We start from the raw sequence: 22,127 nt of genomic DNA on the forward strand, positions 1-22,127 counted from the left end.
TTCAAATGTAGATCAAGGACATTTTTATTTGGCACAGTCACTTGGGTCACACTAAGGTACCTTCCTGTATAATATCATCAAGATCTAAGAAAAAAAAAAAAAAAAGGCAAGGAAAAATAATAATACATACCAAAACAACAAGTTTTGCAATATATATGGCAAAGCTTACTACTACTACTACTACTACTACTACTACTAAATAGTTACCTATTTACTTACTGTGTAGCCACAGCAAGGACCCTTTAAAATACTGTAATTATTCACTGTATTGTCTTTGTAGTTATGCAAATGTTGCTTTTGTATTCACTGCATAAAACTTCATATGAACACAATATGTACTTAGATTAACTTAAGGTAGCTTCTTGGGTAATATAAACAAAATCTGAAGATAAAATGGAAGAAGTAAATGAAGCATTCATACATTTTACATTTGTCACAAAAACTGGCAAACTGTACGTTTAACTGTAACCATATTCCTTTAGGATAATGAGAGGGACCACAGCTTTACGCGTTGGTGGTTTTCTCTAAAACGTGTTACAAAGAAAATACTGAACAGCTTTGAATTCTGTACTTTCAACTTGGCTAAATGAGAAAATTCTGAGCAAATGTTTTTATAATACGATTTTCAACCAAATAGCTGTTTCTCAATTAGTTCCTGAGATATTTTAATTTCAAGTATGAAGTTTTTTTTTTTTTTTTTTACCAAAAATGAGTATGTCCTTAAAAAATAGGTCAAGGTCATTTATATTTGGCACAAGTACTTGGGATACCGTAGGATACCTTCTTGTGAAATATCAAGATCTACGGAAAAGAAAATGCAGATTCTTACCAAAACGATGTTTCGCCATATATATGGTGAAGCTTGATAATAATAATAGAAGAAGGAGAAGAAAAAGAAGTATCACTACTGCAATAACAGGACTAACCTGCATATCCTTCCCACATTCGGATCTATGGAACCACCACTTGTTCTTTAATCTGGCGAGGTCCCCACTCTCCTTGAGGGTAAGTATAGCCTCATTAAGGCTTTCCCTGGGAACAAAATGTAGACGGGATTATTAGTACATGGGTAGGAAGGGGAAGGACGGAAAAGGAGAAGAGACGGACTGAGGGAATGAGAGACAATGATTGAGTGGATGGAGAGGAACCATGGAGACAGAATGAGAGGTACGAGGCACCTAGAGAAATGATGTATGCATGGAAATGAAGAGTAGTAAATGGAGAGAGAGAGAGAGAGAGAGAGAGAGAGAGAGAGAGAGAGAGAGAGAGAGAGAGAGAGAGAGAGATGTTCTGGCCGCATCAGCGAGAGGGTGCTGTTTTTGCTCCGTGCCTGGCTTGCTATTAGAGGGCAAACTTCAGCAAGGAAGCAACTGAAAACTTAGTATCAAAGAAAACGTTGACAACAGAGGACATCAAGAAATGCAACAGAAAGCATATGAGGATGCAGTGGAGTTGCTTCTGAATGATCTAACTAACAGAATGAGGCAGCTTGAGCTATGCAACACTGAACTGACTCATTCACTGGAATTCACACAGAAGGAAGTGGACAATTTGAGGTGTGATAATAAGACCCTCAAAGAAGAATTAGTTACACTGAAGAAGGAAATGTGATAATAAGACTCTCAAAGAAGAATTAGTTACACTGAAGAAGAAAATGTGATAATAAGACCCTCAAAGAAGAATTAGTTACACTGAAGAAGGAAATGTGATAATAAGACCCTCAAAGAAGAATTAGTTACACTGAAGAAGGAAATAAACAAGAAATCTACCTTCGAAGAGAAGTTAAACAAGCTAAACGATCAGATGGAATTACTTGAGGTGGAACAATCTTCGCTTTGACGGACTCGAGGAAAACCCAAACGTGACGTGGGAACAAAATCAGGCCAAGATTCAGTGACTGCTTTGAGATAAACTGGAACTGGGCCCAGTTCGGCTTGAGCGGGTGCACAGAGTGGGCCACTGCCAATTCGGAAGTCAATCGTCCCTGTACTGTGGTGGCTCGTTTTAACAAATTTGAAGATCGTCAGCTAACCCTACGAAACTCTTCCAAACTTAAAAACAGGGGAACGGATATCACTGGTGCAGGGATTCACCATGCAGACCTCAGAGGAACATCGGGCTGATGTGGGTGCTGTGGCTCATGCTGTTCCAGCCGGTGCCGACTGCATGAGGGCTACTGTGCAGCTAGATGGGAGCCGCTCAGCTGTTAGTTCAGCTGCTGCCATGGCTCCGTCAGTGCAGCACCCTCCAAGTCAACTATCCGACCAGGCAGATGAGGAGCTCAGAGACAACGCAATGGTCCAAAGTGCAAGATCAAAAAAGACAAAAGGTGTCCTGTAAGTACTTGTATAGACATGAAAAATTGTGTAGTTCTCATTCATAATATAGTTTTCATTCATAATGGCTTTTTTCCACATTTGGATGATGATGAAATTCTTGATTTGCTGAATAAGAGTTCATCAGTGTTAACTTATGATGAATTTAATACCTTAAATTATCATTTTGGTATAAATTATGATTAAAATGGTTTAAACAATTCTGATGAATTAAGTAGTTATAATATTTCATTGCCTATTTCTAAATATTATAATCAAGAAGATTTTGATCAATTGTTAAACAGTAAATATTCTTGTCCAATACTGTTACTGTACAAGATTAATAGTATTCCCACTAATTTAGAAAAGTTTCTATTATATTCCGGCATATCTGCAGATTGCCGTAATATTGATATAATGGCTTATTGTGAAACACGATTTTCCAAAGATACTGAGAATTTATATAAACTGAAAGGATGTATATAAATCTATCTATCTGTCTATCTATTGCCAGACGCCCTAATCCCGTACGGGGTGGCCCCAAACAAACCGCCTCCACGTCGCCCTATCCCCTGCCATCTCACTGCCCTGCTCCCAACTCACACCCCCCTCTCTCATATACCTCTCCACTCCATCCCTCCATCTCATCCCCTGCCTCCCCCTCCCTCTCCCCCCCTCCACCTCACTTACATACACTCTTCTCATCAGTCTCTCACCCTCCATCCTCTCAACATTATATACTAATAATAGGAACCATTATGGAGGATGGGTTTGTCTGTATGTGAAAAATATTATTTCTTGCCATGTTTGTGATAGTTTATGTATGATGAGTGATACTATCAAAACATTTATTGAAGCCTCTTACCAAAGTAAACACATAATTTGTGGTGTTCTACATAGGAGACCAAATGCAAGCATCCTGTCATATATAGAAATATTTGAAAAAATCTTAGGGACGTAGCTGTAACTGGTAAAAAATGTATTTTGCTAGGGGATTTTAATATCAATTTACTTAATAATTCGCAAACAAATGTTAGAATGTTCATAGATTTACTAGCCAGTTTTGGATATTATCCATGCATCATTAAACCCATACGAGTAAATAAGAAGCGTGCCACAATCATTAATAACATATGGACTAATAGCCTCTGTTTTATATCAGGATCCGGTATTTTGTTGACCAATGTAACTGATAATTTTGCTCCAGTTATTCATTGTAAAAGTAAGAGTGAAAAAGAACCATTGTTTTTTTTTTTCATACAGAGATTATAACAATGTGAATCAAGAGCTTTTATGTCGGTCAATGAAAGAGGAGTTCGATAATATACACATGGATAACAATCCAAATACTGCTTATAATATAATTTCAGATCCCGTAACAAGGGTAGTGGATGAAAATATTTCCCCTTAACCCCTTAACCGCGGGGCGTCACTTTCGTGACGCTTGGGAGCAAGGGATCATACCGCGGGGCATCGCTTTTGTGATTCTGTGTTATTTTGAATTCACCCGGGCTTCCAAGTGGGGGCTTGTATCATCTATCAGTACTGCCAATGTCCAACACTAGTCAGCACTCCTAATCTCATCTGTACTCCCATCCATTGTTGACAATTTAGCCATTTCTCCCCGTTCTTGACTCCCCTCCCTACCCCCCCTCCATTACCCTATCCTCTCGCCTGCCCGGCCGTGCTACACTAAGTAAATCTTCCCTGGAATTTTTCACTGATTTCATCCATTGAAATAAGCCCTATGTCCTATTCTTATACCAAATAATATATACAAGAAAGAAATAAGGTAAGTGAGAGTGCCAAACACCTGGAATTGGCTAATTATCACCTGACAACACCTCACGTGCACTCGTTCGCTAATTTTCGCTGTTTTTTTCCACTTGAAATATGCCCTATAATCTATTTTCGTAATAAATATACATGTAAGGAGGGAAGGGAGAAGCCTAAGTGATATTTACATTCACCTGGAACTACCAATTTATAATGTATTGTCTAGATTTCCTGCCAATCATATCAGTGCTAAACAAAGATGTTTCAAGATCTAACATTGGTAGCTCTGAAAATATATCTCCTAAGTAGGCCTCTAATCTATTTTCGAAATAAATATACATGTAAGGAGGGAAGGGAGAAGCCTAAGTGATATTTACATTCACCTGGAACTACCAAATTTATAATGTATTGTCTAGATTTCCTGCCAATCATATCAGTGCTAGACTTAGCTGTTTCAAGAAGTAATATTGGTAACCCTGAATTACCCCTTAGCAGGCCTCCACGCTAGCCCTCCGTTATCAGGTTACTCTCAACTTCTTGCTGACTTCAAGGCCTTTTTTCACCCCCATGCAAATGGCCCTGTGACCTTTACCCCCTACTAAACCTCGTGTGGAAAGAGGTAAAGGGCTGACAATTGATAAAAGAGTGACTACGATCTTTCTATTGAGTAAAACAGTGCAAGTGGAATTGTAAATAATGTGTAAATAATGTGTAAACAGCAAGTGAAAGTAATGAATGTAAATATACGTGAACAATGGAAAACAGTTTTATAAGTTATTTCAAGTGACAGTGCACAACACAGTGTAAATAAAATAGAAATGTAAATAACGTAAATAAAATAGAGAACGTAAATAGAAATGTAAATGAGTAGTATTATAAGAATACGAGTATATACCCTAGGAGTAATGAAAGTGAAAGTTTCACTCTAGCATGTCTGAATGCTATGAGTTATGAGAGTGAAGATGAAAGTGACATTCACTCTCAATGCCAGTATACAGGACGAGAAAGTGAATGCTACGTATTTTACTGAAAGAAATTGAATCCCTACAGTGACAATAAACTAATACTACTGAAGGAAACTTATGAATAAAGACTGTAGATATATATAAGTGTTATATAGTAATAGAAATATAAAGTGTGAGGGGTTTTATGAATAATAAATGACAGACTACTAAGAGCGAACTAGTGCCAGTGCGACGATCAGACGCGCTCGTAATTTCCATTGCTTTCACAGTGTTTTTTTTTTTAGTATGGATCCCAAACTACTTGAAAATTGTAGAATAGTGTTTATAGTGTTTGTATCTGGCTGTGGTAATCATATTACGGGTTGTCGGGAAGTGTAAAGTGGAGACTTCGTTACCCTACTTCAGAGGTCTCCACAAGTCCTACGGTAACTGACGAAGGCTCAACAATCATTCCAGGAGAAAGCTGAAGGTATGTGCCATAAGCATATGTAATTTTATTATTCTAGGACTAATAACTGATTTTTGGCAAATATTTTTTGAGAGTCTGTTGGAGCCCAAATAACCCCGCGGCACACGCAAGTCATTGGTAAACAAGCCCGCAGTGTAGGGGTTAAAACAATAAAAATTAAGGCAAAATAAGTCAACAAACCAGAGGTTACATCCGAACTACTTGGGCATATCAAGGAGAGACATAAATTATACAAGAAATATATAAACGCCCTTTGACATTTGGAGCTCATTACAGAGAACACAGAAACAGGGTTAACAACATGTTGGAAACAGCAAAGAAACATTATTATAATACTAAATTTAAAGATAGTGCAGGTAACTCTAAAGGAACGTGGAAATTAATCAATGAAATGATCAACTCTCAAGATAAAAGAAACCAAAACATAGAACGTATGAATATCAACAACTGTGATACTAGTGATCCACAAATTATAAGTGATTACATTAATAACTATTTCTCAAATATCGGTCTTCAGTTATCTAGTGAGCTTCCTACCTGTAATTTATCTCCCATGTGTTGTATGTCGAACATATACCAAGACCTTGTACTGTTGACTACATCAGAGGAAGAAATTATTTCTATAATAAAATCTATAAAAGATTCAGCACCTGGATATGATGGTATTCATGTTAAGGTATTTAAAATAATCGTACAATCCTGGCTTCTATTATCTCAGAATTAATTAATCTGTCATTTCGATCAGGTATTTTTCCAGAGAGGTTAAAAGTGGCTAAACTCATACCTATTCACAATGGGGGGAAAATGGATGAAGGAAATTTCCAACTATAGACCAATTTCAATGCTTCTAGTATTAAGTAATGTTTAGATGATTTTCATACAACTAATAATATCTTAATGGAATTTCAGTTTGGATCCAGGAAGAATCTTTCTCCAAAATTAGCAATTACAACATTAATGACTCATGTGCTGCAGGAATTAGGGCATGGCAAATATGTAATAACAGTATTTTTGGATTTAGAAAAAGTTTTTGATACATTAAATCATGAAATCTTTAGTATGAAACTGCATCATTATGATATAAGAAACCCATGTCTTAAATGGTTTCAGAGCTATTTACACAATAGAAAAGAGCATACTTCAGTAAATGAAATAATGCCAGGAGATGTAGAAAACTAAACTGGAGTTCCCCAAGGATCATTATTAGGTCCTTTACTATTTTTCATATACATAAATGATATTAAGTCATCAAACTTATTAAAATTTATTATCTTTGCTGATGATACGAATATTATTTATTCAGCATATGATATACTCTTATTATTGAGCACATTAAATCTTGAATTAAATTATGTTACAACTTGGCTAACAGCAAACAAATTATCTATAAATATTGAAAAAACAAAGTATCTAGTATTTGCTGGCAATAAAATTTTGGAAAAAAATTTTACGATCAAATTATGCAGGGAAACAATACAAAGTTCAAATTCAGTTAAGTACTTAGGAGTCTTGACAGACCAAAATATTGTTTGGAAATACTACACAGCATGTATACACAATAAAGTCTCTAGAGATTATAAGGCATACTACATAAAATTAAACGTTTATTAACCACTGACATACTCCTCACACTAAAGTACACATTAATTTATCCTCATTTATATTATTGCAATGTTGTTTGGGGTATGGCACACATGACTAGTTTAAAACCACTACAGTTGCTTCAGAAAAGGATAATTAGAGCAATAGCAAAGGTTAATTATTATGAACACACTGAACAATTATTTAAAAACTACAACATTCTTAAAATCAGTGATATTTATATACTTGAATGTTTAAAATATTTCCATTAACAATTGTATATAATTCATTCTGTTGAACTGCAGACAGCATATCAAATACATAACATAAATACCAGAAATAGAGATCAGATTAGACCACTTTTTCCAGTTACTGAATCTCAAAAAAGATTTGTGTCATATTATGGATGTTTAAAATGGAATGATCTGCCTGAACACTAAAATGTATCAATAACAAAGCCACGTTTAAAATAAATACAAAGAAATATATACTTAGCAAATATTGATTACTCATTAGTCATTTATTTATTGTTTATCCGCTAGGCATCCATATGAGTATGTATGTGTATATACAAGTGTTTATGCATTTATGGATATGAATTCGCTAACAGAATCTCATGTATATGTTCTGGAATTTAACCCGTCACGTCCCGAGGTTTTCCGCACCTATGACATCCCCCAGTCCCGAGCCTTTTTGGAAAATTTTTTTTTTGGCTAAAACTTCCGCTTAGGTCGAGAAACGAAGGAAAATCACAAAGAAAGTGGTTCCCGCGGTCTAGAAGTGGTCCATACAGGTGAGGTCCCCCGAGCCAGGTGTGGTGTTCTGTAATGGACATGATATGCGCTTACGTTTTCTATGGTAAGGAATAATGGGAGAAACAACACACAACACCTATATATTTATTGAATTTGAACTAATAAACAATAACAGTAACAATATAATGGATTTCAGACACATATATATGAAAAATAAGCATTGTACCATCGCGCGAGCATAGCAAGTTTGGTCCGAGTCGTAACATGCTATATGCTAAGTGTCTGGTATGAGTCAACCTATCATTTTTTCTACTTGTATACTTTTGTTTCAATGACATTTTACCAATTACAACTGTTTGTAAGTGTTTTCAGATGTTTTCATTCATTATGATGACATGCAGCATAAGTATAGCGCACATCAGCTTAGTAAGCGCACTCGCTATGACTCGTATTTCAACATACCAAATTGTTTTATCACTTTCCAATTATTTTCCCCTTTACATAGAACCTTTCCTCCACCACTGTAAAGGTTTTCAATTATTTTCATTCATTACGAGGGCATTTAGCGATAAGCTAGCGCATATTCACGTAGCAACCACGATCTCAAACACTCGTGTTTCATCATCTACTTTATTTATCCACTCCAATTATAATTTCCCACATACATTACACACGTTTACACCCCTATAATGCACTGTACATACTTACGGGCATTATTTATTCAAGTGAGCGTGAGAATATCGCATGAAAATACCCTCGCAATGAATGTTTCGACCAACATAATACTCACACACTTATATACTAATTCTTCACATATATACACACTTTACCACTTGCTGACTTTAATTTTCACTAATTCGTACCTTATTCATTCAACTGAGCGTCAGGAAATCGCATCTCTATACACACGCTATGAATATTTGACTTAGAATATATTTCAGCACTTACAATAATTTGAACTTATACCCGTAAGAATTTCCAATAATAATAATTATATAATTACGGGCCGTATTTATTGCACTGAGCGACAGAATATCGGATCATAAAACCCTCGCTATGTAAGTTTCCACTTAGGGCATATTTATATACCTACATACAATATTTGCACTTATGTTCTACCCATATGCACTTTATACTAATGTTTGGAGATCAACATGACTGATAATTTCACTAAGCGTCTGTCTGTCGCATTTACCTCATAATTTCTGCGTCCTTTCGCATTCACACCATATTAGAATTGCATCAACGTGTTATATTCACTGAAACATGGGTGAATACAGAGACCCACGTCACACTGCACGCACTCATAGCGGGTGTCCTTCCTCTGTGTCGTGAGTCTCACCTGGGAATTACTGCACACGTGACACCTGGGTTGGGGCCTAGGTCTGTTTGGCTGTGGAGGGATAGGAGTGGGGAAATGGCGGCAGGATATTCTCAGGGGCAGTGCGGGTGCAATAGAGGCAGTGCGGGTGCGATGTTGGGGCCTTTCAACAGCATACCTTGCAAAGATTTCTCTTGTGAGCTCCCTCACAAACCCTTCAACTGTTTCCTGAACTCCTGTTGTCATGGCGTGAAGGTGGTGGCAATTCAGAGCAGTGATATCTAGCAAGTGAAAGAACAGTTTCTTATACCACTTCATCGTGGTCCTGGCACACTCTACCGTCGATATCATGGAGTCTAACTGGTCCACGAGGCGCATGTTTATATTATAATCCATGACACACTCAGGTTTCCAAACACGACGCCTGTTCTCGCTACAGTAATCTACGGAATCAGTACGGTGCATCAAGGGGCGGTGAACTGTGGACAAGAGGCTTACTTCTCTGTCGTGGTTCCACACAGTTGCAAGGATGTTGTTGGCTTTGAAGAAGACAACCTCATTCTTTGCGAGTTTCCGCCCTACCTTGGCCATGTGACGCCGGTTCACCTTTACGGTTCCACAGACTCCCGTTTCATGCGTGTGAAGATAACGAGCGAGAAGAGGGCTAGTGTACCAATTGTCCAGGTAGAGAACGTGACCACGATGAAGGTAATCTTCTACCATCGTCTTTACCACTGCTCCCGACAGTCCAATACTTCGATCTTCTATTATGTCTGTCTGTGCAAGACTATGTCTTGCACGTGTCCAGTCCTACAGTCGCACATAACAAAGATCTTGAACCCAAAACGGTGCCTTTTGCTGGGTATATACTGTCTAAATGAAATATTGCCTCTCCACAACACGAGACTCTCGTCTGTGACGAGGTCTCTATAGGGATAGAATGAGGAACGAAAGGTTTGCCTGAGGTGATCAAAGACCAACCTAATTCGCCTCATTTTATCAGTGTTGTTTGCATTTGCAGGGTCATGAGCATCATAGAAATGGAGGCGACTTAGAATTTGTTGAAACCGATTACGGCTCATCACTTGACCAAATATTGGGATAAACATAACAGGGTCCCTAGTCCAGTAAGCAGGAATTCTATTCTTTCGTATAATACCCATCAAAAGGACCAGGGCAAAAAATAAGAACATTTCTGGAAGGGAGACAGGGTAATCATAGATGATAGAATGCCTACTCCTTGTTCCCAATCTTTCACTCTCTAGGCGCTGGGCGCTTGCAAACAGGTTGGTTTGGTATACAATCTGATCAACAAATGCCTCACTGAAAAACAGGTGGAAAAAATCCAACCTGGTGGAATTACGGTGAATTCCTGGAGCAATGCAGCCAGATCGCCCCTGCTCAGTGAAGGGGTGAATGAGGGGAGAAAAATCACTCTCATCTTCCCAATTCCACGACACGAATCCCTCGTTCCCATCATCCCCATCACTGCCTTCGTCTGGGTGGGGAGGAGATCCTGGTTGGGGAAGTGGGGGAGAAGGAGTGTAGAGGGCTTCCCCACTGTCACTCCTCTTCCCTCTGCCTTTACCCTTTCCCTTTCCCTTACCCTTACGGCCTTGAGGAACATTATGGGGCTGTGGGGATGAAATAGGGGAATATTGGGGAGCAGAAGATGTGCTGGGGAATGGTTCCTCCCCACCTTCCCCCTCCATGACAACACCACGTGCTTTCTCACGCACCCTAGCTCGACCACGTGTTAGAGGATATTGGGGAGCATAATTTTGCTTGGGAGTGGTTCCTCCCCACCTTCCTCCTCCCTCACAACCCCACGTGATAAGGAACACACCCGCACTGGCCCACGTGATCCACTACGCCGCCTCACACTACGTAGGGAGAGCAATGACTCACTCACGTTACTCTCACTTTCCCTAATCCTCTTTGGACTTTCCCTTTCACTCCCCACTCCCTCCACTTGACTTCCTAACTCCCCAAACAAAATGCTAGGCCCATACCTGCTCATACGACGTGGTGTGCGCTCTGGGCCACAATGAGTTATCACCTCACGTCCATACCACATGGCGGCACATCCCACGGCTCCGTCCTCGTCCTCATCCTCGAATTCTGGTTCCAAATCACGTTGGGGATAGGGATAGGATGTTGCACGTGCCTTCTTTGCCTGCTGCCCCTCTCTAGCAGCACGGTAAGTCACGTACTGCCGCTTCCTGGGAGACGGAACTTCCTCGTCACTGCTGGTGGTTTCTTCCTCCTCTGGCTGCACATAATCCTTGTCCATATCCTCGTCGTCCAGTGGGGAATCACTGTCGCCGGTAAAGGTGTCCAGGGCGACTTGAATTTCGCTCTCTGAGAGACCTCTCTTAGCCATGTCTGAGCAGGACCGTTGCTACCAGGTGAGTGGACGAGTGGTGGGCTAGAGCGGGTCGTGCGGGGTCGCCGAGTGTCCCCGCCTGGTGGCAGGTAGGGGAAGGTCATGCGAGGGTACGTACCGCAAATCAAGCGCGAATTTTGAAAATTGTCGAAATTATGCACATTGCAATTGCACGACGTACCAGTACGTCGCTGGGACTGGCAAATGCAAATAATTGCAATGTACCCATACGTCGATGGGACTGGGCGGGTTAAGAACACTGTAAATATAAATTGTGCAATTTATATGTTGATCATATATGCAATGTACCGTCGATATCATGGAGTCTGACTGGTCCACGAGGCGCATGTTTATATTATAATCCATGACACACTCAGGTTTCCAAACACGACGCCTGTTCTCGCTACAGTAATCTACGGAATCAGTACGGTGCATCAAGGGGCGGTGAACCGTGGACAAGAGGCTTACTTCTCTGTTGTGGTTCCACACAGTTGCAAGGATGTTGTTGGCTTTGAAGAAGACAACCTCATTCTTTGCGAGTTTCCGCCCTACCTTGGCCATGTGACGCCGGTTCACCTTTACGGTTCCACAGACTCCCGTTTCATGCGTGTGAAGATAACGAGCGAGAAGAGGGCTAGTGTACCAATTGTCCAGGTAGAGAACGTGACCACGATGAAGGTAGTCTTCTACCATTGTCTTTACCACTGCTCCCGACAGTCCAATACTTCGATCTTCTATTATGTCTGTCTGTGCACCGGTGTACAAGACTATGTCTTGCACGTGTCCAGTCCTACAGTCGCACATAACAAAGATCTTGAACCCAAAACGGTGCCTTTTGCTGGGTATATACTGTCTAAATGAAATATTGCCTCTCCACAACACGAGACTCTCGTCTGTGACGAGGTCTCTATAGGGATAGAATGAGGAACGAAAGGTTTGCCTGAGGTGATCAAAGACCAACCTAATTCGCCTCATTTTATCAGTGTTGTTTGCATTTGCAGGGTCATGAGCATCATAGAAATGGAGGCGACTTAGAATTTGTTGAAACCGATTACGGCTCATCACTTGACCAAATATTGGGATAAACATAACAGGGTCCCTAGTCCAGTAAGCAGGAATTCTATTCTTTCGTATAATACCCATCAAAAGGACCAGGGCAAAAAATAAGAACATTTCTGGAAGGGAGACAGGGTAATCATAGATGATAGAATGCCTACTCCTTGTTCCCAATCTTTCACTCTCTAGGCGTTGGGCGCTTGCAAACAGGTTGGTTTGGTATACAATCTGATCAACAAATGCCTCACTGAAAAACAGGTGGAAAAAATCCAACCTGGTGGAATTACGGTGAATTCCTGGAGCAATGCAGCCAGATCGCCCCTGCTCAGTGAAGGGGTGAATGAGGGGAGAAAAATCACTCTCATCTTCCCAATTCCACGACACGAATCCCTCGTCCCCATCATCCCCATCACTGCCTTCGTCTGGGTGGGGAGGAGATCCTGGTTGGGGAAGTGGGGGAGAAGGAGTGCGGAGGGCTTCCCCACTGTCACTCCTCTTCCCTCTGCCTTTACCCTTTCCCTTTCCCTTACCCTTACGGCCTTGAGGAACATTATGGGGCTGTGGGGATGAAATAGGGGAATATTGGGGAGCAGAAGATGTGCTGGGGAATGGTTCCTCCCCACCTTCCCCCTCCATGACAACACCACGTGCTTTCTCACGCACCCTAGCTCGACCACGTGTTAGAGGATATTGGGGAGCATAATTTTGCTTGGGAGTGGTTCGTCCCCACCTTCCCCCTCCCTCACAACCCCACGTGATAAGGAACGCACCCGCACTGGCCCACGTGATCCACTACGCCGCCTCACACTACGTAGGGAGAGCAATGACTCACTCACGTCACTCTCACTTTCCCTAATCCTCCTTGGACTTTCCCTTTCACTCCCCACTCCCTCCACTTGACTTCCTAACTCCCCAAACAAAATGCTAGGCCCATACCTGCTCATACGACGTGGTGTGCGCTCTGGGCCACAATAAGTTATCACCTCACGTCCATACCACATGGCGGCACATCCCACGGCTCCGTCCTCGTCCTCGTCCTCGAATTCTGGTTCCAAATCACGTTGGGGATAGAGATAGGATGTTGCACGTGCCTTCTTTGCCTGCTGCCCCTCTCTAGCAGCACGGTAAGTCACGTACTGCCGCTTCCTGGGAGACGGAACTTCCTCGTCACTGCTGGTGGTTTCTTCCTCCTCTGGCTGCACATAATCCTTGTCCATATCCTCGTCCTCCAGTGGGGAATCACTGTCGCCGGTAAAGGTGTCCAGGGCGACTTGAATTTCGCTCTCTGAGAGACCTCTCTTAGCCATGTCTGAGCAGGACCGTTGCTACCAGGTGAGTGGACGAGTGGTGGGCTAGAGCGGGTCGTGCGGGGTCGCCGAGTGTCCCCGCCTGGTGGCAGGTAGGGGAAGGTCATGCGAGGGTACGTACCGCAAATCAAGCGCGAATTTTGAAAATTGTCGAAATTATGCACATTGCAATTGCACGACGTACCAGTACGTCGCTGGGACTGGCAAATGCAAATAATTGCAACGTACCCATACGTCGATGGGACTGGGCGGGTTAAGAACACTGTAAATATAAATTGTGCAATTTATATGTTGATCATATATGCAATGTACCGTTGATATTATGGAGTCTGACTGGTCCACGAGGCGCATGTTTATATTATAATCCATGACACACTCAGGTTTCCAAACACGATGCCTGTTCTCGCTACAGTAATCTACGGAATCAGTACGGTGCATCAAGGGGCGGTGAACCGTGGACAAGAGGCTTACTTCTCTGTTGTGGTTCCACACAGTTGCAAGGATGTTGTTGGCTTTGAAGAAGACAACCTCATTCTTTGCGAGTTTCCGCCCTACCTTGGCCATGTGATGCCGGTTCACCTTTACGGTTCCACAGACTCCCGTTTCATGCGTGTGAAGATAACGAGCGAGAAGAGGGCTAGTGTACCAATTGTCCAGGTAGAGAACGTGACCACGATGAAGGTAGTCTTCTACCATCGTCTTTACCACTGCTCCCGACAGTCCAATACTTCGATCTTCTATTATGTCTGTCTGTGCACCGGTGTACAAGACTATGTCTTGCACGTGTCCAGTCCTACAGTCGCACATAACAAAGATCTTGAACCCAAAACAGTGCCTTTTGCTGGGTATATACTGTCTAAATGAAATATTGCCTCTCCACAACACGAGACTCTCGTCTGTGACGAGGTCTCTATAGGGATAGAATGAGGAACGAAAAGTTTGCCTGAGGTGATCAAAGACCAACCTAATTCGCCTCATTTTATCAGTGTTGTTTGCATTTGCAGGGTCATGAGCATCATAGAAATGGAGGCGACTTAGAATTTGTTGAAACCGATTACGGCTCATCACTTGACCAAATATTGGGATAAACATAACAGGGTCCCTAGTCCAGTAAGCAGGAATTCTATTCTTTCGTATAATACCCATCAAAAGGACCAGGGCAAAAAATAAGAACATTTCTGGAAGGGAGACAGGGTAATCATAGATGATAGAATGCCTACTCCTTGTTCCCAATCTTTCACTCTCTAGGCGCTGGGCGCTTGCAAACAGGTTGGTTTGGTATACAATCTGATCAACAAATGCCTCACTGAAAAACAGGTGGAAAAAATCCAACCTGGTGGAATCACGGTGAATTCCTGGAGCAATGCAGCCAGATCGCCCCTGCTCAGTGAAGGGGTGAATGAGGGGAGAAAAATCACTCTCATCTTCCCAATTCCACGACACGAATCCCTCGTCCCCATCATCCCCATCACTGCCTTCGTCTGGGTGGGGAGGAGATCCTGGTTGGGGAAGTGGGGGAGAAGGAGTGCGGAGGGCTTCCCCACTGTCACTCCTCTTCCCTCTGCCTTTACCCTTTCCCTTTCCCTTACCCTTACGGCCTTGAGGAACATTATGGGGCTGTGGGGATGAAATAGGGGAATATTGGGGAGCAGAAGATGTGCTGGGGAATGGTTCCTCCCCACCTTCCCCCTCCATGACAACACCACGTGCTTTCTCACGCACCCTAGCTCGACCACGTGTTAGAGGATATTGGGGAGCATAATTTTGCTTGGGAGTGGTTCCTCCCCACCTTCCCCCTCCCTCACAACCCCACATGAAAAGGAACGCACCCGCACTGGCCCACGTGATCCACTACGCCGCCTCACACTACGTAGGGAGAGCAATGACTCACTCACATCACTCTCACTTTCCCTAATCCTCCTTGGACTTTCCCTTTCACTCCCCACTCCCTCCACTTGACTTTGCTTGAGGAATGACTGTAGGTGGGGATGCCCATCATCCACCCACATAGTGTAGTGATACTCTGTTTTTAGGATATCTCTGCATTTAGTGGCAAGCCAATTGATTTCCTGTAAACCACGAAAGCATTTACAATCTTATAACCAATCAACACATGTTCCCTTTTTTTTTTTTTTTTTTTTTTTTATGTGTCCGACTCTGGGCATAGGCTTCACAGCCTGCTATCAAGGCCCAGCAGTCCTCCTACACACCATACACCTCTACATGTCACCACTTCGGCGCTAACACCCACCGTCCATATTGAATACATGCTAGGGCTGTCTCATACAGGACTGGTGTATTGGTATTAGCGGGGGTATTTTTACGACATGTGACGGGTCTTCTGGTAGATCAGTAAAGCCTGATTTAATGAAATTCAAATCCTTAAACTGTTCCCTGCCCCAGCCGGGATTTGAACCTGGGTCCGTTAGGACTGCAGGCCACCTCTCTACCGATTGAGCCACCGCCTCCCTACGTGACACAAGTGGGTTGGCAGAGGGTTAGTGCCCATCCCCGGAAAACAACTAACTAAAAATACGAACAAGAAGCCTTGGACCAGGAATGACTAAAAGGTGACGACTAAGGACCGAACAAAGGGCACGATACGGATGGCGACTTGGAATGTATTAGGTGCAAATGATGAGTGAATGAAAGAGAGATGTCCAGGTGCTTGAGGGTGCAAAAGTGGATATATGTCGATTAACTGAAATTAAATTGAGAGGTGAGAGTATGAGAGAACAGAAGTAAGGATGGGGTATATGCACAGGAGTAGGTGAGAATGAGAGGACAAAAGAAGGAGTGTGTATTGTTGTAAGTAACAGACGGAAGGAGAATATAAAAGACCATGGATCAGTTGGCTCAAGGATTGTTTGGTTAAGATTGAAAGTCGGCCTACATATATGGGAGATTGTGTGTGTGCGTATGCGCCAATGCAAGATCGTGCAAGCAGAGTGAGAAAAGAGTTCTGGACAAGTGTGGAAGTGTGCATGGAAAAGTTTGAAAGGAATAAGAAAGTGTTTTTGATTGGAGATGTGAATGGAAAAGCAGGGAATGGGAAGGTGGATGGAGTAAATGGTGGGTGGGGTGTGCCTGCAGAGATGGATGAGAATGGCAGTGCTTTAGTGGACATTTGTGCTGGGAGGAGGTTGGTGTTAGCTAATACCCACTTCAGGCACAAAATGATCCACAGGCATACATGGCGAGTGATAAAAAGCGTGGGTGGTGAACTGAATGAACGGAATGCAATGATTGATTATGTGTGTGTGGATAAAAGGATAAGGTGTATAATGATTGTAAGACTATATAGAGGTTGGGAGAGTGGATTTTTCAACCACCACTTGGTGGTGGTCAGAATTAAAGTCCAAATAAAATAGAGAAATAGAAGAAGGGAACGACAGGAGCAAGTAGTACATACAAGGAGAGAGGAAAAGTTACAAGAGGATGGAAAAAAGGCAGAATATAAGGGGGAACAGATGGGGGACATGGAAGGTGTGGGCAAGATATTCACAGAAAAAATCTGTGTAGCACATGAGATGGTGTGTGGGATGAAGAGAAGACGAAAAAGGGTGCATGGAACAGCATGGTGGACTGAAGAGGTGAGAGAGGCTGTGGCACAAAAGAAGAAAGCATGTAGTGAGTGGATGAGAAACAGAGGCGTGTAAGAAGTTGAGAGACGGAAGAGAGAGTTACATGTACAGAGGAAGAGAGAGGTGATAAGATTAGTAAGAGAGAGAGTAAAAAGAGGGTGGATGAGGAATTTGGATGAACTTGAGTGTAAAGTGGAGGAATGTAAGAAAGTGTTTTGGAAAGAGTTAAAGAAAGTTAGACAGGGTGCCAAAAAAGTTAGCTGGGAAGTGAAAGATAAAAATGTTTTATTACTAGTGGTAAAGGGCGCAAAAGTGAACAGATGGAGAGAACACTTTAAGGAATTGTTGAATATAGAGAATGAAAGTAATGCAAGTATAAGTGGCTGGGGAATGGCTGGGAGAAAGAGAAATGTGAGAAGAGAGGAAGAAATCAGTAGGATGGGTGTTGTGAGCAATGAAGAAAGTTAAAATGGGGAAAGTCCCAGGAATTGATGGAGTGTGTGGTGAAATGCTGAAGCATGGGGGAGAGACAGTAGTAGAATGGATGTGGAAGAAGTCCAGACTGGCCTGTGAGGAAGGTAAAGTCCCGGAGGATTGGAAGTCAAGTATAATTATTCCCTTGTACGAAGGAAAAGGGGGAAAAAGGAGTGTGTGGTAATCACAGGGGCATTTGTCTTCTTAGTGTAATAGGAAAAGTACAGGGTTGGATACTTATTGACAGAGTTTGGGATATAACAGAGGATTTAATTGGAGAAGAACAGGGAGGTTTTAGGAAGGAAAGAGTTTGTGTAGATCAGATATTCATTCTTAGATCTTTACTGGAAAAGTTTCTAGAGAAGGAAAAGAAGTTGTAAGCGGCCTTCATGGATTTGGAGAAACCATAAGACAGGGTGGATAGACAAGGATTGTGAAAAGTATTAAGAATAAATGGAGTAGATGGGAAGATGTTGAAGGCCGTGAACAGTATGTATGAGGGTTCTAAGGCTGCACTGTGTGTGGATAGTGAACTGGGTGAATTTTTCTATTTGAAGGTTGAATTGAAACAAGGATATGTTTTGCATCCATGGTTGTTCAATCTGTATATGGACGGGGTTATAAAAAGTTAAGATACGGCAGTGGAAGTTGGACCAACCCTAGTGAGAAAGGGCAGTGTTAGGAAACTCCATGTGCTGTTGTTTGCAAATGATTCTGTGTTGTTAAGTGAAGACGAAGGGGAGCTGCAAGGCTTGGTGAATGATTCTGGGAGAGTGTGCAAGAAACGGAATCTAAAGGTGAATGTCAGGAAGAGTAAAGTTATGGTCTTCGAGAGAAGTGAGGTCAGTGAATGTACAGTGAGGCTGGATGAGGAGGAAATAGAAAATGTGAGTGCATTTAAGTACTTGGGTAGTTTGATGAGTTAGGATGGAAGTTTAGAGGGTGAAGTGCTTGAAAGGGCGCAACAGGGAAGAAAGGTTTCTGGTTCCTTGAAAGCAGTGATAAGAAACAGGGAAGTGAACATGGAAGTGAAAAAACTACTATGTGACACTACTGTGATACCAACTCTAACGTATGAAAGTCAAACTTGGACCTTATTGGAGGGACAGAAGTCAATAGTGAGTGCAGTGGAAATGAGTTATTTGAGAGGAGCATGTGGAGTCACATGGAGAGAGACTGAGAAATGAGGAAGTGAAGGAGCATTGTTGTGTGGATGTGGATGTGATAGGAAACGTTAGGTGAAACACACAGAGGTGGTTTGGACATGTGGAGAGGATGGAAAGCGAGATACTGACGAGAGTGTATGTGAGTGAGGTGGAGGGGGGGAGATAGAGAGGGAGGCCAAGGATGAGATGGAGGGATGGAGTAGAGAGGTATATGAGAGAGGTAGGTGTGAGCTGCGAGCAGGGCAATGAAATGGCGGGGAACAGGGCAACATGGAGGCGATTTGTTTGTGGCCACCCCTTACGGGATTAAGGCATCTGGTAACAAATAGATAGATAGATAGATAGGTGGCTGTATCAAATTTGACATGAACTGATGAAGAAATGAAGGCATAGTAATATTTTGAACAAAAAAGAGCACACAGGGAGTATAACACCTGCACCCACTGACTGGTTTAGGGTAGCTGTAACTGCCCAGGGTTCTTGACCTTCAATAAATTGCTTTCAAAATCTAATTACCCTATTCATACCTAACCTTTAACCATTCAACCAACTTTGGCCCTAACTGGATCTAAACTCATTGAGTTGACCATGTCCTGTGACCCTGATCCTTAACATACTGTTTTTAAATCAGTATCTTAATCCACTGCTGACACTCAGTCTTTCCATGAAAATTAGTCCTAATCAAACAAAAACTTCTCGAGTTATATGGTCAAACAATTTGTCAATAGACGTAGCTGTAGAAGTAGATAGATGTAGAGTGATAGGGAGGTTGGTTGTAACTGTAGATAGTCTAAGCACTGCCAGTATAAAGTCTTGAGGCGTCGTATGGTGCAAACTTGTCAGCAATGTCAAAGGCCACCAGATGTCAGGATTATGTGGCCTTTTTTTTGTTATAGAGAGAGAAGATGTATTATCTTGTCTGGCTGACTGAGGAGACCCAGGCAGAGGGAGAATAAAAGTTGGAGTTGTAGGGGAATATCAGGGTAGGTCGTCTCTGTTCTGCTATCCTCTTCGTACTTTAAGTGGGGTGATGAAATAGGCAGATCTGTGTCGTTGGAAGTTTATTGTGAAACAGTTGCTTGACTAAAAGTTATGAGTTTGACATCACCAGTGTATGGTTAGTGGTCCTCTCTCCTTTCCTCTGGCTCTCTAACTCTCCTACATGTGATTTCGGACTTATACTCGTATGTCCCCTCTGACTTCTGGCTAAGTATGTGTGTGTGTGTGTGTGTGTGTGTGTGTGTGTGTGTGTGTGTGTGTGTGTAGGGTCACATTTCCGACACACGAACAGCTATGAGGTCATCCTGTACTTTAGAATAGTTGTCTGGCTGTAGGGAAATGCATGTAACCACTTACTAAAGAACTTCAGACATAACTACCTGTCTGACATATTGTTACCTATAGCTATATAGTTACAGAGTTTCATACTATTTCCTAACATATTAATGCCTACATATCGCTCGGTCACGCCAAACTGTCGTACCCATGGCGTCTGTCTATATTACAGTTTTACAAAGTATATAGCAATATGGTGCATTGATATGAAAATAATGAACTAACATTCGTAGTAAAAATCGTGATTCTGTAGTGACATAGTACACAGACACAGGGTTGAATTTTTAGGTTGGCCTGTGTGCTTGACTTTCCATAGTTTTCAAAACTGACTTCATTTTTGCCTTAACCTCAATCACTGCACTAGGATTTATCTACATCATATGAACACTGCATAAGTAACCTTACTCTGTCGAATTATGGCCTTGTTCTGTGACCTCAGCTTTTGAATCTACAGCTTGAGAAAAAATAAATAAATAAATAATTGTTAGTTTCCTCACTCACCAACAGTCATTCCACGAAATCTGACTGACCAGATTTTACTGTTGGATCAAAACTGGATTGTTTTATTAAAACACACACACACACACACACACACACAAACCGAGGCACCGAGAGAGAGCAGACGTACGTCGACACCGCACTATACCTGGCCAACTTGGCCAGCAGCATTACCTAAATAAGTATCTTTATATGAGTCAAGCTCTGTACAAGGTTAGACTAAATGGTGTTCTAATAAAAAAAAAAAAAGTTTTAAATAAGACTTGGTCAAACAGAGAAGTAAACAAGCAGTGCAAGAATGCGCACAATCAGCTGATCGTTGTTTAGTCTACAATCTGCCCCAGGGAATGTAAGTACTATATGTGCATTTAGTACTGCAAAATGATCACATACTTTAGTAAAGCAAATTTGGAAAAGAAAAGGGATAAAGGTAGAAAGCAGGTTAATGATTTCTACCAAGAACTGGTTGAAATGGAGACTCACAACAAACTGGTTGAAAGAGTACCTAGGTTAGAGACGGCTTTTCAGAATGAGATTGATGAAATTAAGAAACAGATACACTTGCAAAAGGAAGAAATAGAAAAATTAGGAAAGCAAGTCAACAAGAAAGAAACAACCATAAATGAGCTAACAGTTGAAGTGGGTACACTTAGGAGGAAAATTAGTGAAATGGCAAGTACAGTAGTCAACCATGAGAGTATTATGGATGAGTTCAAAAATGATACAGAGACAATTAGGCAAGTAAGCAGTCTGATAGATCAGAGCAGTGATATTGAGGAGAAGATAACACAGGTGAATGAAGCTGTGCAAAGCTACAAAAATGATGTGGAAACCACTTATGCTGAAATGGTGAAAATAAAGAAAGACTTGGAAACAAGGGTGGAAGAAAAAAGCATTGAAAAGGAATGAAAAAGAATAATCCAAAACAATCCAAAGTTAGTAAGAGATTCAGTAGATATCAACAAATCTATAGTAATCACTGGTATAGAAGAGGAAGAAGTAAAAAACAAGATCTCAAGAGACAAACAGGAGATGGCAAATGTAATGGGCATATTGAAAGAAGTATCAGAGGAAATCTGTAGTAAAGACATAGAGGAACACAAAAAGTTAGGGAAATACGAGAAAAGCAAGTCAAGACC

At 41.7% G+C, this 22,127-nt stretch overlaps 1 protein-coding gene across 1 annotated transcript in view; it reads right to left on the reverse strand.

Annotated features, from left to right (window-relative positions):
- LOC145418128 (glutamate receptor 1-like) overlaps positions 1–22,127 on the reverse strand; it is a 722,099-nt gene that overhangs the window by 35,952 nt on the left and 664,020 nt on the right. Inside the window, exon 17 of the mRNA XM_080286652.1 lies at positions 927–1,032. Coding sequence (XP_080142778.1) covers positions 927–1,032 — 106 coding nt within the window. The remainder of the gene's footprint in view (positions 1–926; positions 1,033–22,127) is intronic.

This window comes from Coenobita brevimanus, chromosome 112, assembly GCF_032717465.1.
Source record: "Coenobita brevimanus isolate Jiangsu-jjx chromosome 112, ASM3271746v2, whole genome shotgun sequence".
Lineage (NCBI taxonomy): Eukaryota > Metazoa > Arthropoda > Malacostraca > Decapoda > Coenobitidae > Coenobita > Coenobita brevimanus.